Genomic DNA, 23482 nt, shown 5'->3' on the forward strand with positions numbered 1-23482 from the left:
GCCTGAAATTTTCATTTGATCTTCGTTTTTCTTCTTACTTCTCCTCATCAGCGCCTAATCAGCACCGCGCCTCTGTTATTGATCATGTCATATGCACAGCTGTTAAATACAGAAAATGCAACTACAGAAATATTTTCCCACATCGTTTTGGTGCCCCCCTCTTGTGCGGCGCCCCTATGCATTGCATATAGTGCATACCCCCTTTTTGCGCCACTGCTACTTTCCCACCGCCGAGGAGCCGGTGCTCGTGCCAGTGCTCGTGCCAGTGCTCGTGCTGTGCCCAATAAACCGGCGAAACGCTTAAGAACGGGCCCGCGTTCCCACCACATTTCTGTGAACTGCTCCTTTACGTATGAGTGTGGGCGGGTCCTCGTCTGGACACGAAGCGCACAAACGTGGGAGAACACGCTCCCCTTTCTGTGCTGCAAATATGTTTTAGGGTCCAAACCAAACTACTGCAGCATCTGTGTGCAGCACAGAGGGAAACACAGACAGCGATTAGAGCAAGACGACAAGTACGCACTTTGTGTCCTTTTATCTGTGATATGAACTGATACAAAGCAGCAAGTTCAGCCTTAGAGCCCAACCTAATTCACAGCCGTGAAAATCGCTTCTCTTTTCTCCTGTAATACACATGAATATGGTAGAAAACTGGATGTTGAGACGGCAGAGTCACGCCCTTCTGCTGCTTTCGTCACACGTTCTTGGTTCGAGACCAGCTAGTTTGCGGGGCCGGAGTTGAACCCGTTTTTCGGCCGAGCACCGAGTGGTGAGGAAGGAAGGAAGGAAGGACGAAGGAAGGAATGAAGTAAGAGAGAAGCTGAACAGCTTGTTGTTTCCTGTTCCTGTTTTCTGATGTAAACTTCCTCTCTGTCTCTGATGTTATTGAAGAAAAACAGATTTTGTTTGTGTTGCTGTATTCTCACCATTCAAGTTCATATTTCTGATTAAATATTTTAGATGCTCAGTAACTGTTAGCTGACTCAGCCTGACTCACACTGACGGCCCTGATTCATAGGCCTGAAATAAGCTGAGCTCTGGCCATAATCTAAGATTTGTTAATATTGATCTGCATTTAGACTTTGTCCCCATGATGGGAAAGCTTCCAGCTATGCTGCTGAAGATGGTTCAGAACACAGACCTGATATGAATGCAGTTTAATAATTGGCCCTCAGACCAAGTTCAGCATCTCTGGTCTAAAAAACTCATAACCCCCCAAATTCACACTGACTATGTCAGATATTTATTAACTTATCTTCAGGAAATGATGTATTTCACACACTGCAGTTCATGTGTCACAGAGAAATATTGTGTTGCACTGACGCTGCTGTGAGAAACAAAAATGGCTGCAAAGCTTTGTTTGATGAATATAGAAAATATGAAAGTTTCCTTTTTGAACACAGACATGAAAAAAATCACATTTTTAGTAAAAACATTCAGTAAAGTGTTTATCACAATAATAGAGTCAGACGTGCTGTAACTGCTCATAATGTGTCATTGACTTTGCTGCCACCTGTTTATCAGAAACATTTAAAAATTAATGTTTTAGCGCAGAGATCCTCAAATCCAGGCTCTGAGGGCCGGTGTCCTGCAGCTTTTAGATGTGTCCCTGATCCAACACACCTGAATCAGATGGCTGAATTACCTCCTCAGTATGCAGTCAAGTTCTCCAGAGTCCTGCTGATGACTTCTATATTTGACTCAGGTGTGTTGAAGCAGACACATCTAAAACCTGCAGGACACCGGGCCACGAGGCCTGGATGTGAGGATCCCTGCTTCAAACACAGATCTGTGCACAGACCTTCTGTTAGCACAGCTCTGCTTTAATCATATTCACAGTAACACTCTGACATCACTGCATGTTACAGGAACAATGTAGGAATGTTCACTGCAGGAATGACTGAAGTCCATATAAGCTTCCTCACAATAAAAGGAAACAACCCATTTGTTCAGCCAATGAAATCACTCCCGTCTGAGTCAGTGCTCTCCGTGAGCCTGATCTCCACATCCTGCTCTGAGCTCTGTGTGAGTCTGTGTGCAGTCACATGACCAAGAGTGTGTCAGCAGGAGCTTCATGAGGACCAACACACTCCAAGGTTTATTGTGACTGCAGTGACATGATGATCCAGGAAGAGGAAGCAGGAAGCTCAGCTTGGTCTTTGACCTCTGACCTCTGCAAACACAACGACCCACTATCCTGGAGTCTAGGAGATGGCAGCAGGCTCCATGATGTTTCCCACTGAGGAGAGAAGAACATCAGAGCTAAAGGAACATCTGCAGAGACATCAGTGCAGCTCAGTCATTGAACTCATCACTGTCTTACCTTCTGTTGTCTTTAGGTGCTAAACCTCCTTTTGAAATGCCATTATAATAATAAAACAGCAGCAATGATGGAAACCAAAGCCACAGAGACACCAACAGCTGCTATCACTCCATCACTGTGTTCTCCACACTGAGCATCAGCTGCAGATGTTCCTGCTGTTATCTCCTGAAGGTTTAGATCTTCACATCTGGAAGGACGGAGGGACATGTTTCCAGCACAGTGTCCAGATGTTCCACATCCACATGTGTCCATGTGTGCTCTGAAGCTTCACTTACTGTGTGTGTGGCTGACAGGATGGAGATGTTCCATCTGAAAAGGTTCCAGCTCTGCAGTCGGAGCACTCGGTGTCTGTGGAGGCTGTTCCTGAGGAGAACGTGACAACATGAACATGTGTCATAAATTCATAGAGAAGAAACTTTCATCAAATCTCTACAAGTTTGTTTCTGTAGGATCCAGAGTTTAGAAACCCGTAAGAAGGAAAAGTTTAGACATGTTAGAATTTACCCAGTGAGGCCTCAAATCTAATTCATCATCTAATTTATAATAAACAATAATTATAATCATATTGTAATTGTGCTCATCTGTGTTTGTGTTTCCATCAGTTTAATAAGTTTGCTGTAATGTTTAAAGTGTTATATGATGACCTCTGTCTGCCTCTCTGGTTTCCTTCACTCTGTATAAACTCATGAACCTGCAGATGGAAATCAGCCTGTAGCTGAATCACATATTTCTACATGATGGACTTGATGGATGTGGATGGTGCTTTGGAATAAACATGATTATTAAATGACCTTTGGTGTCATTTATAAACACAAACCTACCATGTTTGCTGATGTACTGTCCTGGTCCACAGCTGCTGTGTCTCTGTGCTGTCTCACAGTCGTCTCCTACAGAGTAGATACAGTAGAATCCCTGCAGGGGTTCACAGACTGTGTCTGATGTTCCTGTACATGACCTCTTTACCTTCAGACCAGAACCTGCCAACATCACAAGAACATACACAACATGTTTGTTGGTCTGTAGATGTTGATGTGGAGACACTCTACAGCTGTGCTCATGATTCATGACTGAGAAACATCATGTGTGATCATCACCATGCAGGGCTTATACGGGTGCTGGAAATCCTTGAAGATGCTTGGATTTTGGATATAGAGCCTGAAAACTCCTTGAAACTGTAACTGTTTTTGTTTTTATTTAAAAATTAACTTTCTGAATGAATATTCTGCTTATGAGATGGAGAAATAAAATGAGTGGGAAAGTCTAAAATGAAAAATTTTCCACCTGGCCTGCACGTCTGCACTTGACCTGTCAGTCTGACTCCGCCCCTCCCCTGAAGACAGAGTCGCTGATTTAAGGAGTGTTTGCTGGAAAACTGCAAATTCCAGTCATGTATTAGACGACAATGGGATCATATATAGGTCAAAAGTCACACCTGAGAAAGATAAATAATGTAATTCCACGAGAGCCGGTATTCATTTCTCACAGATACAGAGGTATGCTAAAGTTTGGGCACCCTTGATAATTTCCAGGATTTTTCTTTATAAATCATTGGTTGATCAGATCAGCAGTTTCAGTTAAATCTATCATACAGCAGATGAACTCAGTGATATTTGAGAAGTGAAATGAAGTTTATAGGATTTACAGTAAGTGTGCAATAATTATTTAAACAAAGTTAGGCAGGTGTATAAGTCCCCAACAGAAAAATGACATCAATATTTAGTAGGTCCTCCTGTTGCAGCAATAACAGCCTCTAAATGCTTCCTATAGCTTCCAATGAGAGTCTGGATTCTGGTTGAAGGTATTTTGGACCGTTCTTCTTCTTTCCAGAACATCTCCAGTTCAGTCCGGTTTGATGGTTTCTGAGCTTGGACAGCCCGCTTTAAATCCCACCACAGATGTTCAATAATATTCAGGTCTGGGACTTAGACGGCCGTTCCAGAACGTTGTACTTGTTCCTCTGCAAATTCAAAAACTCGTGTGTAGAGCAGACTCACACAAAGAAACACACGAGTGTCTGCTGTGTGTGCGCTGCTGCAGGTTCATGTGAGGAACATGGAGCAGAACTCTACCATAAACATATAAATGTTCTACGCCAGAGGTCCCCAACCGCTTTTGAACCACGGACTGGTTTAGTGTTAGAAAATATTTCCATGGACCGGCCTTTAAGGTGCGGCGGATAAATATGCCACAACGATCTCTTGTCGCTATGGTAATGTTTAAACACGCCTTCAAAATAAGATGCACCTCAAAAACATGCATACAGTAGAAGTCTCCTGAGTTGGGTTCAAATGGCCCGTGGAGTTTCAGCCAGCGTAAAAATAAATAAATAAATAAAAGAATCCGTCATGAGTGTAAGTCAGAAAAAATCCCTTTATTCAAAAGACAGTTTGGGGTCTAATATCGAATTTCGCTGCAATTGCTCCTGCTTCATCTCTGCATTTGCTTCTGCAAATTTTATAATCTCATATTTTTGCTTGTAAGTGCGAGCTTGTAGCTTAAGCTTGCCATGACTGTCTCTGGTGAAATGAACTGATAGAGACACTGAAGCGTCTCCAGGCGTTGTTAGTGTAGCTGTGCATGAAGCCGATGCATGGAAGTGGGGGAAGCTTGAATTCATGATTCATGAGAGAAGACCTGCTTTATGTTTTGATTTAAAAGTACTGGACCATAAAACTCAGCTGTGCTGAATAAGTGTGCTGTACCTGAATCACAGCTCGTACAGGAAGTGCACTGTTCCAGTCCATTGGGTTTATCAGTGTAGGTTCCATCCACACAGGGCAGACAGGAAGTACTCTTGTACTCGTTACAGTGAGCTTTTACTCGACTCCCTGATGAAAACAAAAACAAGTTTATTCCAATCATGTCCTTTTTTTCCATTGTGTATTTAAGGTTTGTCCAAAGAAAACACATGTACTCATCATTCAGCTGGTTCTTACCTGGAAGACACCTGGGACAGCACTCACTGCCTATCAGATACTCTGCTGGATGACATGTGAGGCTGAGAGTGCTGTGGACTTTGATCAGGATGATCTGAAAGGAAAGATTGTGCTGACATTGTGTTACTGCACACTTTACTGTGACCATCTACTGCTCCTTTAAGTAAAAACAGCTATTAAAATATGCCTGTTCAGTTTGAAACTGTTTGATTGGCCAAAAAAAAAAATCTAATAAATAAAAACAAAAATCAATAAAAATAACAACATAAATAAATAATATTAGCCTAGTCTCTGGAGCTTGAAAAAGGCGACTGGACTTCTTTTTGTTTCTTGAAGACGTTTCACCTCTCATCCGAAAGGCTTCTTCAGTTCTCAACCATCAGTTCTCCTCTTTGACTCCCACCACCCTCTGGAACACAAACTTGGGGTGATCAGGACCCTACAACACCGTGCGGAAAGTGTTCCCTCTAAGGCAGAAGGGAAGCATAAGGAACACACACACATTAAGAAAGCCCTCAAAACATGCGGTTACCCCAACTGGGCCTTCATCAAATCAGCTAAGATGCACAGGAATGAAGGCCAAACACAAACTACAGAGAATGGGAAGGACAAGAGGAACAACATTGTCATCCCATATGTGTCAGGCTTGTCAGAGAAACTCAGAAGAATTTTCTCCAAGCATGACATCTCAGTATACTTCAAACCAAGTCACACCCTAAGACAAAAACTGGTTCATCCCAAGGACAAACCCGCCAAACACAAGATCAGCGATGTAGTGTATGCTGTTCAGTGCAGTGAAGAGTGCTCGGACCTCTACATTGGTGAAACCAAACAGCCTCTTCACAAACGAATGGCACAACATAGAAGAGACTACTATGACCTGGATGACTGAGAATCTACACAGAAATATTAGCCTAGGCTAATGTTTTTTAACAAAGGGTTAAAGAACATTAGCCAGAATGGTTTGTCCTCCTAAAATGACTTGTTGTCTGATAATCAACTGTCTCCTGAAGGAATGACTCAGCACCACAGTGAAGGCTGTGCTGAGTCACTGCAGCCGGAGCCCAGCTTTGAGCCTGCAGAGTCAGACCCTCTCATTCAGAGAGGCTCTGACTCCTGCTGCTGTCTCAAACACTCAGAGCCCTGCAGAGGGGGGGGGCAGGGACATGGCACTATGTTGCACCTTCAAAATAAAAGCACACGAGTTAAAGATTTAAAAATGAAGTATTTTTCTTGAGGTGTAATATTTGGGTGGGACAAATGCATCTGTCTCCAATTTTTTATCTTTTTTTTGGGGGGGGGGGGGGGGGGGGGGCACATCCCTCCATGGTTCCTACGCCTATGCACAGACTCACAAAGAGCAGCAGAAGAAGAAGTCAATCCCAGTGCTTATCCTCCCAGTCACAACATATAAAGTACACAGTAATAATATTAAAATATGAGTGTTTCTGTGACACAAAATAAACCTTTAAGATCTTTTCAGGTGAGAATGTAAATGTGTGAACCTCAAATATCTCCTTTAGCTTCTTTAACTTTAACTGTATTCATAGATGTTGGAATGTGTCATCCTTGTTTTAACAGCTTATTTTTAATTAAATAATTAAAATTAAAATACAAAAAGAAGCAAAAATTCGGCTCCATTATAACAGCTGCTTTTCCACAGCTGTGCTTCATGGTGTCATGGTTGCTAGGCAACATGAGCTATGCTGAGGTGGGGGCAGGTGATGCTGATGTGAAGGCTTCACGGGCTGTGAAGGACCCCGTCTCCATAGACCGGGTCCTTCGAAGGATGCAGCCCCTGACCTTGGACACAGCGACTGTGTGACAAACTGCACACACTCTGTGCTGATATCTGTTGAGCATTTAGAAACGTTGTATTTAAAATTAGCTGCCACATGTTACTGTCTTTATGCTCGCTCCTCTTCTGTAGTGCTAGCTCAAAACTGCAGCACCAAGAGCACAACTTACGGACTGTAACCCCTGATTAAACACTATAAACGATACATTAATTATACGGTTTTGCCTCTTTAATCTCTTTGTATGTGATAAGCTGCAGTGATGGAGGATACTCCAGTATGATTGTCTCTTATGTGTTATTGTTCCTCCGTTTAGACTCAGATCGTTTGATGTTTGACCGGAAATGCAAACTTAAAGTAACCTAAAGTAACGAGTCTGTTTGAAAATGTAACAAGTAGAAAGTAGTCAGAAAAATAAATACTCAATTAAAGTACAGATACCTGAAAAATCTACTTAAGTACAGAAATGAAATATTTGTACTTCATTACTTCCCACCTCTGCTGCTCACCAGGTGATTCTAAACTCCAGGACATATTTACCAGGAAGGCTGCAGAGCTCAGAGGGTTCCTGCTTGGAGACATTTGATCCTCCAGGCTCAAAGGTTCCTCGGCCCTAAGAAACCATCTCACTGAGATCTGGGAGGATGGAGCTCTAACATGAAGAACAGCTGGACAACATCTGGAAACAGAGAAATTTTTTTAGATTTTAGATTTAGATTCAACTTTATTATCATTATACACAAGTATAAATGACAGAGTCACAGATTAGAAACAGTTAGAGCTTCACCTGATGGAGCTCAGAGACCTGAAACACTGATTTTAGCAGTGATGTATAGTTACCTTGAAAAAGGAATCAGATTACTGATTACTGATTACTCATTTAAAAAGTAATTTAGTTACTTTACTGATTACTTAATTTTAGAAGTAAGTAACAAGTTACTTTATTAGTTACATCAACAGCTGCCGGTCTTGTGCCAAAAAGTGATCGTCTGCCATAAAGTGATTCAGATGTTTCTGTGTTTTTATGTGTAATGTCTTTGCTTATATTGGTAAACAGAGTGCAGCCAACATGATTTATGAAGGGCTTATATATAAAATGAAGAAATAACCTGTTTTGCAACAATCTTTAGGAGTCTGTGTTATTGTACCTACATTATAATCAATCCAGAGCTTTTTGGTCACTTCAAATATCTTTATAGATCTGTGATGTTATATTTGTTGTGATTTCTGCAGCTTTCTGAGCCAGATTTCTGTTTAAAAAGACATTTTTAATGTCAGACAGTTTTTACCTTCATAAAAAAATGAATATATAAAAATGACTTTGCCAAAAACTGAGTGCAGCCTCTACCTTGTGACAGAAATGCTGTTTCTCACTCAAAGTGACCTGATATCATTCATGACAGATATGTTTGACACGTTTCACAGATAATAGGTCAACAAGTCATTTAAATACAGCTGTTTGAATACAGGCGATCACTTTTTGGCACAACACTGAAAATCACTTTTTTTGGCAGATGAACTGTCGCAGCTGCCAGACGTCACTCCCTGACACGCTGGAAGAAAGCAAAAATATATCTTTGTACTGAGGAAAATGATAAAAATAGTAACACAGTAAGTTACTGTGATCTGATTACTGGACTGGAAATAGTAACATGTTAGATTATTCTTTACTAAAAAAGTAGTCAGATTACAGTAACATTTTACCAACATCAGTGGATTTTAGAAAGTAAGTAAAGTTTATCTATATAGCGCTTTACAAGAACAGAGTTCACAAAGTGCTTTACAATACAGAACAAAATGTAACATTTAACATGGCATAAAGAGAATGAAATAAAAGCTAGCCTGCACAGGTGGGTCTTCAGTTTCTTTTAAAGGTATCAGCAGAGTCCACAGATCTTAAATCCAGTGGAAGTGAGTTCCACACCCTCAAAAGCACAGCCATCTTTTTTCTTTAACCTGGATCTGCTCAGCAGACCTCAGACATCCAGATGGTTGGTAAGGTTGTAGTAGCTCAGTGATATATGCAGACATCTGACCCTGGAGGGCTCTGAAAGTGATCACCAAAACTTTAAAATGAATCCTAAACTTTATGGGGAGCCACCCTAAAGCATATGGGACCATATGGGAGCTTGTAGGGGACCTGGTGAGAAGCCTCACAGCAGCAGTCTGGACCATTTGTAAGCGATCCTTAGATGATTAGTTTAAGCAGAGGAATAATGAGTTACAATAGTCGAGATGAGATGACAGCATTTATAACCATTTCCATTTCACTTTGAGACACAATATATTTAAGACGAGCAATGCTGCGCAGATGACAAAAACAAGTTTATACAAGAAAGCTAACATCTCTGAGGTGAACGCCTGATCAAAAGTAACACACAGATCCCTCACAGTGGGGCAAACAGCAGGTGACAGGGTCCAAGATTTTGTCAGATCAGATCAGAACTTCAGGTTTTTGTGTATTCAGAGACAGATCATTTACTGCCATCCAGTTCTTTATAACCTGAATACAGGCTTGAAGAGCAGATAATTTAGCTACAAAAGAAACACATGAACATAATATTTAGTCATTCTAAAGACTCAATATTTGTCATATTTCAGGAAATCTTACCAAGTGTAATTATCTTACTACACTGGCAGATTATTTCACTTATTTTGGAAAGATTCAGACTATAATCAAGTGCAAATATCTGGTTTTCAGACAAAACAAGTTTAATAATCTCACACTTTCTGTCCTGGTCCTGGTCCAGTGTCTGAGTTCATTTTGTGAAGTTCTGTTTGTTGTATTTTGTTTTCTTAGACTTCCTTACAGTCAGTTTGTTATTGTGTGGTGTTCTGTTTTTAGTTTTTTGTATGTTGTTCTGGTTTCCCCTGTGTTTGTGTTTCTATGTGGTTTGTTCCCGTGTCTAGGCCTTCTGTGTTCAGATTTCCTTCCCGTTGTCTCCTTGTGTGGTGTTCAGGTTCCTTCCTGTTGTCTCCTTGTGTGGTGTTCAGGTTCCTTCCTGTTGTCTCCTTGTGTGGTGTTCAGGTTCCTTCCTGTTGTCTCCTTGTGTGGTGTTCAGGTTCCTTCCCGTTGTCTCCTTGTGTGGTGTTCAGGTTCCTTCCCGTTGTCTCCTTGTGTGGTGTTAAGGTTCCTTCCCGTTGTCTCCTTGTGTGGTGTTCAGGTTCCTTCCCGTTGTCTCCTTGTGTGGTGTTTAAGTTCCTCTCCCGTAGCTTTAGAGCTCAGTTCTCCCTGTGTTCTCCTTTAGTGTCCCTCCCTTGTGTTGTGTCTCTTGTGTCACTTTCCCCGAATGTGTCGTTCCTCATGTGGTGTCAGGTCTGCAGTTGTATCTTGTTTGGTTACTTCCTGTTTTATTTTGATGGTCTTGTGTTCCCTGTGCTTTGTATTTAGTTTTGCTTCCTCTGTGTTTTTAGCTTCATTTGTTTCACCTGTGGTTCCTGCTGTTTCCACCTGTCCTGATTACCTAGTGTGAGTATTTAAGCCTTCAGTTTTTCTCTGTTCTTTGTTGCATCATCATCTGTTTCCCCTTTAACTGTGTGTTCCCTGTTTAGTCCCCCTTAGTTTCTCCCAGGTGTGTTTGTGCATTCATTTCTGCTTTGGTTGAGGTTTAGTTTATTGTAACTTGTGAGTCTCCAGCAAATAAAAGCCGTTAGAGTTAAGGTCCAGTTTCATGCATCCTGCATTTTGGTCCTACCCTTCCCACCACTCGTAACACATTCTGTGACACATTCAGTTTATCACTCTCAGAACAAGATCAAAAATACTGTTTTAGCTCAGTAGAAGATTATGAGACTGAGTCAGTTTTTGCTGTGTGAATATCATCATGGCAATGATATGAGATGCCTTCAAAGTTGTTCAGGATGTGTCCAACTGGGAGCTTTTATAGAGCAAACAGAATTGGTTCCAGGACCGCGCCTTGGGGCACACCACAGGATAGGGTAGCAGAGGAGGATACAAAAATAGCAGAATCAACTAAAAATGTCCTCTGAGAGGGATGAGAAGAAAACCAGTGAAGCGCTAACCCAGAGATGGCCACACAAGTTCTGAGTCTTCAGTCAGGATACCATGATTGATGGTATCAAAGGCAGCAGAGATCCAGAGGAACAAGAACTGAATGTTCACCTGCATTAAAATATCATTTTCTAAGGAGAGCAGTTTCAGCAGAGTGCATCTGGAGAAACCCAGGCTGAAACTGATCTAAGATGTTATGAGCAGTTAAAACCTCTGTCAGCTGGTTGGCCACATTTTTTTTTCTAAAATTTTGGCAATAAAAGGCAGTTTGGAATTGGCCTAAAATTCTGAAGGAGGGAGGGTCAGTGCTAGGCTTTATAACAGAGGCTGAAGAAGAGCCTGTTCAAAATATGACGGCACACAGCCAGAAGTTAAAGAACTGTTAATTATCTTGAGAACACGCAGTCTGATGGTGGGAAACTCCTCAGTGTTCACAGAGGGGTCAAAGTCAAAGGGAACTTTATTCAGTCAAACCAACTAAACATACAAACTGAAGCACAGAATAAATATAAGAAACCACTAGACATAAAATGTAAATAATTATCAACAGATCACAGAAATGAGACAGGCAGTGAGGATCCAGTTTCCAGGCTAACACAGTGTAACAGAATGTAGTCAGGGTCAGGTATGTTACTGAGTGCAGTGGTCATAGTCCAAAGTGCAGAACAGCAGCATGGAGATAGATAAGATTTAGTAATCTTATGTTCTTGTACAAAAATTAATTTGGCATGTACATAAAAAGAGTATCTTGCAGATGCTGAGTCTGCTGTTTTCACAGTTTGATGGTCTTAGGTGTGTTTTCATGAGTGAGTAAAGCAGCCTGATCACACAGATGATGAAGCTCACTGTGAGAGGAGGCTGTTTAACCAAGGCTTCAACCTTCACAGAGACAGGTGAGACAGGTGAGACAGCTGAGACAGGTGAGACACCTGAGACAGGTGAGACAGGTGAGACAGGTGAGACAGCTGAGACAGGTGAGACAGGTGAGACAGGTGAGACAGCTGAGACAGGTGAGACAGCTGAGACAGCTGAGACACCTGAGACAGGTGAGACAGGTGAGACAGCTGAGACAGGTGAGACAGGTGAGACAGCTGAGACAGGTGAGACAGGTGAGACAGCTGAGACAGCTGAGACAGGTGAGACAGGTGAGACAGCTGAGACAGCTGAGACACCTGAGACAGGTGAGACAGGTGAGACAGCTGAGACAGCTGAGACAGCTGAGACAGGTGAGACAGCTGAGACAGCTGAGACACCTGAGACAGGTGAGACAGGTGAGACAGCTGAGACAGCTGAGACAGCTGAGACAGCTGAGACAGCTGAGACAGGTGAGACAGCTGAGACAGCTGAGACACCTGAGACAGGTGAGACAGCTGAGACAGCTGAGACAGGTGAGACAGCTGAGACACCTGAGACAGGTGAGACAGCTGAGACAGCTGAGACAGGTGAGACAGCTGAGACACCTGAGACAGGTGAGACAGGTGAGACAGCTGAGACAGGTGAGACAGCTGAGACAGCTGAGACACCTGAGACAGGTGAGACAGGTGAGACAGCTGAGACAGGTGAGACAGCTGAGACTCATACATCAGTTCAAACAGAGCCAAGGCACAACAGACAAGAACAGTAGAAAATAGTGAAAACAGATTTCTACCATCATGTAACTGAAGGAATATATTCCCCTCACCATATGAACACTTATTTGCCTGAGAAATCTGTCTTAGACTGGAAAATAAACCTAAGTGAACAATGACACAGAAGTACATCATGTTTTAGGTCAGAATGTTCCTGCTATGTCACCACTGTATCAATAACAGGAGAAGGACTCCTGAGTGGAGCGCTCACGAGACTAAACAGATGATAAAGGAACCCTTGGAGGGAGAAGCAGCTGTGTCCTTTCTCTCTGTCTTGCACATTTCTTGTTTTGAATATGATGTAACCGAGACTGATAAGCTGTGACTATATGAAACTGTGAGCTGAACTAGAACGCGTCTGTACTTCATGTCATATCCAGCAACACGCTGGCCTGGCGTGCGGTCCTGACCCAGATTAATCTGTAAAACTGTGACAAATGGTTAATGAAATTTAATAATTGGACTCCTGATTCCGTTGTGTTGTCTCATTCCTGTTCGATAAACGAACATAAACGAAAAGGCTTAAGCAGCAGAAATTCTTTAAATTTCTTCATAACCCACAAAGGAACAGAGCTGTGATTGGATCATCTGACTGCTGGAACAAAGCTGCTATTAGACCTTGTTGTTCTGCAGATTTGACCTCAGTGAGAATGAACAAAGGAAATAAGGGGCTGACTCATCTGTCCCCGATGGCGCCGCCTTAAATAAATCCATTGTCCACTCTGTAGCTGCTGTCCACTTGTTTATTTAACAGCAGTCTTAATCCACGAATATACATCTATACAGTGATTGTGGAGAGTGAGGGGTCAGATGGAGTTTCTGTTGGAGAAAAGAACATAAAGTTCTACATAACTGCAGGCCTGGACATAAACAATCTAGACCACCCTGCTGCAGGCCTGGACCCTCTTCCAGGAAGCAGGTTAGGCTCCAGCTCTGGTTTGTAACCCTAAAATGAGGAAACTCAGGTTTTCTGTTCCAGAAAGAGCTAACTCCAACTCTGAGTCAGTTACCATGGTAACAGACTCTGTGACCCTAACCTGGCAGGTTTTATCCAACAACCTCTGAGTGTCTCTCTGACTCCGCCCCTCCTGCTGCACCTGAACCACCTGTCTGACCCTCCCATTGATTTCCTCCTTCATAAAGTGGCTGTCAGAGCGTCAGAGGAGTGAATTCATCTGCAGACGTTTATGTTTCTACGAGCTCTGAAATCCCAGTTAGACGTTAGTTTGTTATTTTGTAACATGAAGCTTTTACAGTCGTTCACTCGTCAACAGGCTGTAAGGACGGAGACGGCGATGATGTCACGCATTTATAATGAGGCAGCTGCAGCTGTCAGACTGTCAGTCAGTTCCTCTGAAACATTTACTGCAGCATCACTGTTACATCACACTGATCTGGATGAAGCTGCTGACACAGAACACACTGTGGATGGAAACATGTCCGGATCAGAAGATGATGGGAATGTTTGAGTGAAGATGAGGCTGAAATATTTGAAGACTTGAAAACTGAGCTAAATGTATTTAAAGTGACTTAAATGATGTCAAAACTTTAAAAGTTATGGTGTCTGAGTGTGAAACTTCGACATATTTTCCACTGAAAATCACCTAAATCAGAGATCATCGGCTCTGTAACGGATCAGCAAACCGTGTCTGAGTCCACCTTCACAGCAGGAGGATCCAAATGGATCAGGATCAGGGATTCAGACCGGATAAGGCCCAGGTCCAGTTCAGGCTCCCGTTACTTTCCAGCTCATCCAGTCCGGATCCGTTAATAATAGATTCATTTTCCCAACACGATCTGCTTTCTTTACTAAAAATCTCGTTACTCATTTGTATCCACTAATAGCAGAAATATTTCCATTAAAAAACGATTAAAGTGAGGTTGCTAATCCATCAATAGATTGAATAATTATTCAGTAAAAATGTTAAACAATTAAATGGCCATAAACTGAACTGTCATAAACTGCAGCAAAAACAGCTTTTATTAAATAAAAGCTGACCTGAGGGAAGCTCCGCCCCCACACAGGTAAACTCAGTCTGAGCTGTTTTGTCCGTCAGGCTGAATAATTAGATTTTATAAATCAAATGTAAAATCAGGATTCAGCTTCATCTGATGGGGATTCAAGTTGTGTAAATGATGACAGCAGATATTATAAAGAAATGATATATTTGATAAACTTTTATTCTGTCTGTGATGATGTCAGAGTGGGTCAGGCTGATTAAAGTGACTCGTCATGCTCCACACTGACACGTGCGATCCTCCATCATCGGGTTAAAATGGAGGCTCCGCCCTTTATTTAGCCGTTGCCATGGTGAATCCTGGTATCAGAGCTCCATTGATGATGGCTTTCTTTCCTTACTCACACACACACTAAATCAGAGTGATCATACTCAGAGCTGATTGAACTAAGTCTGATCAGCTGTTCTGGAACAGGAAACTCAGAGTCTGTTTTTAAACTCAGAGTTTGTTGAACCTGCTTCCTGGAATAGGCCCCTGTTCTCGATATAAGGTACAGCCAACAAAGGACGAGCTCCCTATGTTGAACAGCGGACTGGTCCATGCATTACACCAGTCTGACTATTTAGAGACGGTCCCTTACTGACCTCAGAGCGGAGGTTGCTTCGCTGCAGCTGCGCAGTGTTACATCATGAATAAACTATCAAATAACTACAGTACAGTGAGTTTTCACCATTACTGAAGCTCACAGAGACTGACAGCAGCAACAGAGGTGTGTGCCGCGGTCAGCTAATGCATACAAAATTATATCAACAAGAAGGAGCTGACGGGATACATAAACAACACGTACCATCTCAGGGACGCGCACCACTAACCCAGCAGGATAAGAAGGGAGGAAAAATGTCCACACAGGAATCAACAGCTGCCGGTGGTCCTGGAACAGCTCCGACCGACTTCCTTTCCTCCCACATCCTCCCGGTGAGGACACAGACTCGGAGTCTGGTGATTGGTGCAGGGGAATGGGCTGACTGAGGGCTACGCTCTGTATCCCTGACCATGGACCACAGCTGACTGGATGGGCTTGTGTGCACTTGTTCTGACTTTGGGTACAGAAACTTTTGTTCAGAGGGAAGAAAGAGAGAGTCACTGTCAGAGGGTGGAGCCATCAAGCAGCTGCTGTACAGGAGTGCAGCTGTGCTTCACCAATCAGCTGTTAGACCACTTTGTCTGCACATAAATATCAAAGCAAGACTCCAAGGATGCAATCGATCCAATAAAGGCAGAAAGATCAAATCAAACCATCAATAAAGGCAGAAGGATCAAATCAAACCATCGTGGTTTAAATGAGAAAGCTCTCACACATGAGACTCACTGTTCCCTTTCTGCTGTATATGACACTGAACACTCCTACCCTCTGACCTTAGATATGAATAATGTGCAGAGATCATATCTTTGTCTCAGATATGCTTCACTGAAGGACAGGGCTGCCCTCCTGATCCTGGAGCAGACCAACAATCACAGAGGGGTCTGAGGACTTTACAGTGCTGCTGCAGGTGGAGGAGCAGAATCCCATTCATCCCGACTCTGAGTCAGAAAGTCCAGCATCCAGCAGCACCACCCTGACACACCAACACTACAGTCATAACAGCTCTGCTGAGGTACATTAGAGAAGCTGGAGTCACAGGACGAAGGTCAGCAGGCAGCCTCTGCAGTTCTCTTTTCCCATAGAGCATTTCTGCTGTAAAGGCTGCAGCAGCAGCACAGCTTCACTTCACTGATACAATAATGTTACTGCAATACAAAGTACATTAAAGTTTAATGTAATAAGCTGGGAAACAGTGAGAAATGTAAACAATAATCTGCGGCACCGGATCAGGGAGCAGCTCTGGTTCTCACAGCAGGATCCTTTTCTCTTGAAAAGCTGCCTGTCCTCAGCGTGTCCTCAGGGTGTCCTCGGCGTGTCCTCAGCGTGTCCTCAGGGTGTCCTCAGCGTGTCCTCAGGGTGTCCTCAGGGTGTCCTCAGCGTGTCCTCAGGGTGTCCTCAGCATGTCCTCAGCGTGTCCTCAGCCTGTCCTCAGTGTGTCCTCAGTGTGTCCTCAGCCTGTCCTCAGCGTGTCCTCAGTGTGTCCTCAGTGTGTCCTCAGGGTGTCCTCAGCGTGTCCTCAGGGTGTCCTCAGGCTGTCCTCAGCGTGTCCTCAGCCTGTCCTCAGCCTGTCCTCAGCGTGTCCTCAGGGTGTCCTCAGTGTGTCCTCAGCCTGTCCTCAGTGTGTCCTCAGCGTGTCCTCAGCATGTCCTCAGTGTGTCCTCAAGGTGTCCTCAGCGTGTCCTCAGTGTGTCCTCAGCCTGTCCTCAGTGTGTCCTCAGGGTGTCCTCAGCGTGTCCTCAGTGTGTCCTCAGGGTGTCCTCAGTGTGTCCTCAGCATGTCCTCAGCCTGTCCTCAGCGTGTCCTCAGCCTGTCCTCAGCCTGTCCTCACCATGTCCTCAGCATGTCCTCAGCGTGTCCTCAGCATGTCCTCAGTGTGTCCTCAGTGTGTCCTCAGCATGTCCTCAGCCTGTCCTCAGCGTGTCCTCAGCATGTCCTCAGCCTGTCCTCAGCGTGTCCTCAGTGTGTCCTCAGCATGTCCTCAGCCTGTCCTCACCATGTCCTCAGCATGTCCTCAGTGTGTCCTCAGCATGTCCTCAGTGTGTCCTCCGTGTGTCCTCCGTGTGTCCTCAGCCTGTCCTCCGTGTGTCCTCAGCATGTCCTCAGGGTGTCCTCAGCCTGTCCTCAGGGTGTCCTCAGCCTGTCCTCAGTGTGTCCTCAGCATGTCCTCAGTGTGTCCTCCGTGTGTCCTCAGCCTGTCCTCCGTGTGTCCTCAGCATGTCCTCAGGGTGTCCTCAGCCTGTCTTCAGGGTGTCCTCAGCCTGTCCTCCGTGTGTCCTCAGCATGTCCTCAGGGTGTCCTCAGCCTGTCCTCAGGGTGTCCTCAGCATGTCCTCAGGGCTGTCCTCAGGGTGTCCTCAGCCTGTCCTCAGGGTGTCCTCAGCATGTCCTCAGCCTGTCCTCAGCCTGTCCTCAGCGTGTCCTCAGGGTATCCTCAGCGTGTCCTCAGCCTGTCCTCAGCCTGTCCTCAGCGTGTCCTCAGCGTGTCCTCAGTGTGTCCTCAGCCTGTCCTCAGTGTGTCCTCAGCATGTCCTCAGCGTGTCCTCAGTGTGTCCTCAGGGTGTCCTCAGCGTGTCCTCAGCATGTCCTCAGACTGTCCTCAGCGTGTCCTCACCATGTCCTCAGCATGTCCTCAGCGTGTCCTCAGCGTGTCCTCAGTGTGTCCTCAGCATGTCCTCAGCCTGTCCTCACCATGTCCTCAGTGTGTCCTCAGCATGTCCTCAGTGTGTCCTCCGTGTGTCCTCCGTGTGTCCTCAGCCTGTCCTCCGTGTGTCCTCAGCCTGTCTTCAGGGTGTCCTCAGCCTGTCCTCAGTGTGTCCTCAGCATGTCCTCAGTGTGTCCTCCGTGTGTCCTCAGCCTGTCCTCCGTGTGTCCTCAGCTTGTCCTCAGGGTGTCCTCAGCCTGTCTTCAGGGTGTCCTCAGCCTGTCCTCCGTGTGTCCTCAGCATGTCCTCAGGGTGTCCTCAGCGTGTCCTCAGGGTGTCCTCAGCGTGTCCTCAGGGTGTCCTCAGCGTGTCCTCAGGGTGTCCTCAGCGTGTCCTCAGTCTCTCTGCACTTTAAACACTAACACAACCGCTGCTTTTTGAAACTTTGTTGTCTTTTCCTAAAAAGTTCCATAGCTGATAAATGAGGCTCTCTGTGCTGCTGTATGAGGCTCCGTTACTGCTCTGAGGTCAGTGAAGGAGCTTCATACAGCCTGTAACCACCTGACTGACCACCATTTAGGCTGAACTCAGACACTCACCGTCACCAACACTGCTTTTTTTTGAGAAACTTTATTTATGCTTTGTTTACACACACAAATAGAATAAAGTAGAATACATAAACAGACATCAGCATGAACATAAATAACATTCAAATACAAAACATGACAAGTAAAATTTATACAGTAATTAAAGGCATGTTATGATTATTATCAGCATCATTCAAAGATACATTTTGAAGATGCAGCAATGTGAGTTCTGCTTTCATAATTAGTAGTTAACTTTAAAGTGTTTACAGATGAGTGGAGGTCTAGTAAGAAAACAGAGAAGTCTGGGAGGGATCTGGAGGACCTTCCCTTATGTAGATGAATTTAAGAGGAGCATCAGATTAATAATGAAGCTCAAAATTTTATCTCTACATTCAAACTTGGCTGATTTAGGTCTGATTTGGACAGTGTGTTTAGTTTTATCCTTAACAAATTCCTCCATGTCCCTCCATCATCACCGATGCTGCAGGAAACCTTGGAATGTACTTGATGACATCACTGGGGCGTTGACCGCTGTCCAGAATCCAAGGCTCCTTCACATTGTTCCTTCTCTCGGGATCTGAAGGATGCATCAGGTGAACAGTTCATGGTCCGTCTCATCCCTGGATGTTCCCTAGCAGCAGTGGGTCATTTATTTCCTTTATTTATTTTCTATAAATCACAGCACAGCGAGGCAGCCAAGGAATCAAGTTCTGTAACCAGCGCCACCTGCTGCTCTGCCGGGTAGCTGATAGAGGAGTCTTGTCCACAAAGAGGTGGTGTCAGGTAAGTTACCTATGCCACAGATTGTGTCCCATCTTCCTCGCTTCCTCCCATCATGACACTGAGAGACACTCCATGACCCTCAGCAAATCCAGATACTGCAACAATATAACAGTTTAAGAGTCAGAGTGTGTCTGCTGTGGGTGTGTCGTGAGTTTGTTTACCTGTGTGCAGAGGCGGGTCTCACCTGCTTACTCCACCTGCTGATCCATGACTCACCTGTTCCGTACCTGCACTCATTAAGAGAGTATTTGGGGTGGGAGAAAGCCTCAGTATTGACTGGATCGTTGCATCAGCGTGGTACTTCAGACGGCTCTCTTTGCTGAGCTTCTGGAAGACTTTTTGTGTTTTTGTGCAGAACAGAGCTCGCTTTGGCTCTTGGACAACAGTGGATGTGTGTGTGCCTCCTGAGCTGCTCAGCTCGATCCCTGACCACCGTCCTTCTGTGGTCTCTTTATCAACTTGTGCAATAAACAACATTTTTGACAAACTTGAGTCCCTTTCCTCAGAACATGACAACAACACTGTGAGATCAGCTCAGTGTAACTCCTCACTCACAGAGCTCCTTTCTACTTATTCAGTCCAGACGCAGCGTTCAGACGAGCACTTCTTTCTCCCCTCAGTGCTTTCCACCTCACAGTCACACATATACACTCTAATGAACACATCAGAGAGCAAATGCTGATTCAGCATGTTGCCCAAGGACACTGGAGCAGCCAGGAATCGAACCACCAACTCTCTGATTGATGATCTGCCTCCACAGAATCAGAGTCTTTGATATACTTTAGTTTCCCATGAATACGATCAGTTCTAGAACAGTGATTGGCAGACGAAATGAACATATTAATAAAATGGAGCTGAACTGGAAACACTAATGATGAAAGTGTTTATGCTCCTGCTGTGCTGTGTAATCCACTCTAAGAGTCCTGATAAGGTTTGAGTCAGAAATACTTCCACTTTCTGTTTCCAGCTGAGTCCTCAGGTGACACGTGACCTTTGGGCAAGCAGAACCAATCAAAGCTGCTGCTGCTGAGCTTGTGTGAGTCTGTATCAGGGCAGCTGTGTCCTTTCCCTCCACAAATGCCCTCAAAAACAAGAATAATAAAAATTTGATGTGTTGGTGTTTTGTCCAAAGGTCAAAGGTGAACAGTGGCAGCAGGCTTTAATGCCTGTCACAGCCTCCTGTTATGGTCCTGGCTCTGAATGACTTCCTGCTTTCCTTTATTTCAATATCTTCTCTTCATTCTCACTGTTTAGATTTCCTTCATGTATTTTATTTATTTTGATGGTTACTCGTCTTCTTTCAGTCCAGCTGCGTCCTGTTTCCTCTGATTACCCCTCATGTTTTCTCTCTGCAGCTAACTGTTATACGCTGCACTTCCTTCTTGGACTTCCTGTTGTGTAGTTAGTGATGGCAAAGTGAGCCTTTAGGAACCACAGAGTCAGAAACTGGCTCAGTGGTCTCATTCTTGGGCGCCATCTACAGGCAGCAGAGGTTGTTGCAGAGCCACTTCTGAGCATGTGTGCTGAGTTTGGCCCTCTGCACTGAGCTGGACTTTGCTCACATTTGTTCTGTCTGCAGCAGATATCTGCTGCTCTCTATCTGACAGACGCATATTTAACAGTCATGTTTGTTTCATATTTTCAAACTATAGTGTAAAAACTGTCCTGAACAATCATGACCATAAAGTGTAGCCTGATGGAGGTACTTTTTAAAGAGCCCATGTCTCAGTGCTGACTGCACTGCTGTGACTGTGCTGATGCTCCGCTGAGCGTGATGAGTTCTTACAGACACTGGAACATGGACGCAGCTGTTAGATTGGTTTTATACTGATCTTCAGCCTGTGATGGTGAGCCCACAGTGACTGTGAGTGTGGAGACGGTGAAGAACCCTGAAGTGAACACACAGATAAGATGCACCCAAAAACCCGACCCTGGCAGCAGCAGATGAAAAAGCTCATTCCTGTGGAAACAGAGCTTCAGTTTTAAAGATTGTTTTATTTTGTTTCATAAACCGCAGCCTTTTACTGCATCGATACAAAGAAGCTGGTGTTTGAGAGCACGGATCTGCACAGAGAGAAATGCAAACAGTGCTGAAGAAGGTGGAGAAAAGCATGTGCAGTAACAGGACAGTGATTAACAGAAACTGAGATACAATCAAACAAATCACTGAGGACCTCCAGGAAGAGTTTCACTGAGCTCGAAGGAGCTAAAAATCTGAACAGCTTCTTTCTCAGGTGATGCTCAGAGCTTCTCAGCACCTTCAGTGTCCTGAAGTTTAGACGTGCTGGAGGAGGCTGTGAGAGAGAAAGCTGAAGCAGCTGCAGTCAGCTTTTCCAAATCTGTGGCATTTATGGTTTCAGGCCAACTTTGAGTTTTCTGACTTTTACGTGTGAACACAAAGATCTGACCAATCAGAGCGCTGCATTTAGCAACATGTGAGCTCCTGGCTCAATAATACTGGAGAGTTGGATGAGGTCAGAATCTGAGTTTAGAAACATCAGGACCAGCTCGCTGATGGACACTTCCTGTTTTTAAAAACAGCACCACTGACCACCGTGGGAACAAACACACAGAGAAGCAAAATTAGCACACAAGGTAAAAGCATCAGTAAAATACACAAACATGAGGAAACAATAAAATAAATAAGTGGGGAGGTGGGTCTTAAGAGCAGACATGCTGAAATGTGTTGGAGAGCCTCTCAGCTTCACTGCAGTTATTCATCAGTCTGCTCTCTCTGGGCTTTCACAGCAGCTGATAGATGAGGCTCTCTGCTCTCAGATCAGTGGAGGGCCATGCAGCCAGTAAGCAGCTGACTGAGCCGTCCTGTCTGAAAATGATCTTATGAAGGCCCTTTAGGCTGATCTAAGAACATTTACTGTATGACAGGAATCCTTCACAGGCTGATTCTGTCACAGAGATGTGATGAAGGCTCCTCCAAATGCATCCTTCTCCTCTGGGATCTGAGGGGTGCATCAGGTCTGTTCGGTCCGCCCTGTCCCCAGAATCACTGAGTGCTGGGGTCAGTGGATCATTTATGTTTTTATGGACATCAACAGAAGAAGAAGAGCTTTGAATGTCCTTCAGGAAGCCTGGAGAACCGTTCCTGCTGACTGCTTAAGGGACTGACAGGAAGCTGCCTCAGAGGGTTCAGACTGCTGGAGGATGAAGGCAGTCACAGCAAATATGGACTTTCAAGCTTTCAGGACTGAACAAACTGTTTGTGTCTTACATGCTGTGTTTCCATGTTTGTTCTCACTTTCCAGCAAAGTGTGAAGAAACGAGGGGTGACACAAGACTTTTGCACAGTGAGATATCTTTATTGTTACACCAAAGTGTATTGTTACACTTTGGTGCTCACAGTAATAAGGATATAAAGTGCTGTGTGTCTCTGCTGTGAGAAAGCTTCCAGGTGCTAAATGGCTCCAACAGGACTCACAGATCAGTCGCTGCTTCTGGTACAAATTATACTAAAAATAATTTAGCAGAAGGTGTCGTAGAGTCACAGAAAACCAGCAGGCCCAGTATTCATGATACACATGCTCCTGAGGCTGTGTAATTAAAAGGGCCAAGATCCAAATAACAGCACTGTTCAGAAGAACAGCATCCTCTGATTAAAATGTTGATTAGTGAGGGGACACGTATGAAGAAGTGCAGAAAATGAGAGACTGCTCAGCTAAAATGATCTCCAATGTTCTACAATGGACAGCAAACCCAGAGAGACCTGGAAGAAAATGAAGACTGCCATTGAAACAGATGGAAGGACAGCCAGAGGCAGAGGTTTCTCTTACTGTGGTGTCCATTTCTCACATAGAGATCATGGATCAGTTCATTTGAAGACACCATGATGCTTTATGCTGAAGAGGCCTTGAAATGTGTTTCATCAATCAGTGCTGCTGCAGTCAGACTCATGTTAGCTGGTCCTCAGCTTCAGCCTGATCTCCACATCCTGCTCTGAGCTCTGTGTGAGTCTGTGTGCAGTCACATGACCAAGAGTGTGTCAGCAGGAGCTTCATGAGGACCAACATACTCCAAGGTTTAGTGTGACTGCAGTGGCATGATGATCCAGGAGGAGGAAGCAGGAAGCTCAGCTGAGCCAGGAGATGTCTGATGCAGAAGAGGAAGCTGTTCTCTCTCTTCTTTTGATGTTTCACTCTGAGGAGAGAAGGACATCCGAG

At 44.4% G+C, this 23482-nt stretch overlaps 1 protein-coding gene and 1 pseudogene across 1 annotated transcript; one reads left to right on the plus strand and one right to left on the minus strand.

Annotated features, from left to right (window-relative positions):
• The window catches only part of LOC115791158 (NACHT, LRR and PYD domains-containing protein 12-like), a 1329445-nt pseudogene that overhangs the window by 724640 nt on the left and 581323 nt on the right, over window positions 1–23482 (plus strand).
• On the minus strand, window positions 1652–15670 carry LOC115791602 (tumor necrosis factor receptor superfamily member 14-like). Its single transcript, XM_030745735.1, has 8 exons — window positions 15502–15670; window positions 7596–7734; window positions 5260–5353; window positions 5026–5151; window positions 3145–3300; window positions 2599–2686; window positions 2324–2510; window positions 1652–2239 (listed from the first exon to the last, which is right to left on the minus strand). Exons 2-7 carry the CDS (start codon window positions 7635–7637, stop codon window positions 2366–2368), a joined length of 651 nt encoding a protein of 216 aa, XP_030601595.1. The 5' UTR covers window positions 7638–7734; window positions 15502–15670; the 3' UTR covers window positions 1652–2239; window positions 2324–2365.

Source organism: Archocentrus centrarchus, chromosome 2 (assembly GCF_007364275.1).
Source record: "Archocentrus centrarchus isolate MPI-CPG fArcCen1 chromosome 2, fArcCen1, whole genome shotgun sequence".
Classification (NCBI taxonomy): Eukaryota; Metazoa; Chordata; class Actinopteri; order Cichliformes; family Cichlidae; genus Archocentrus; species Archocentrus centrarchus.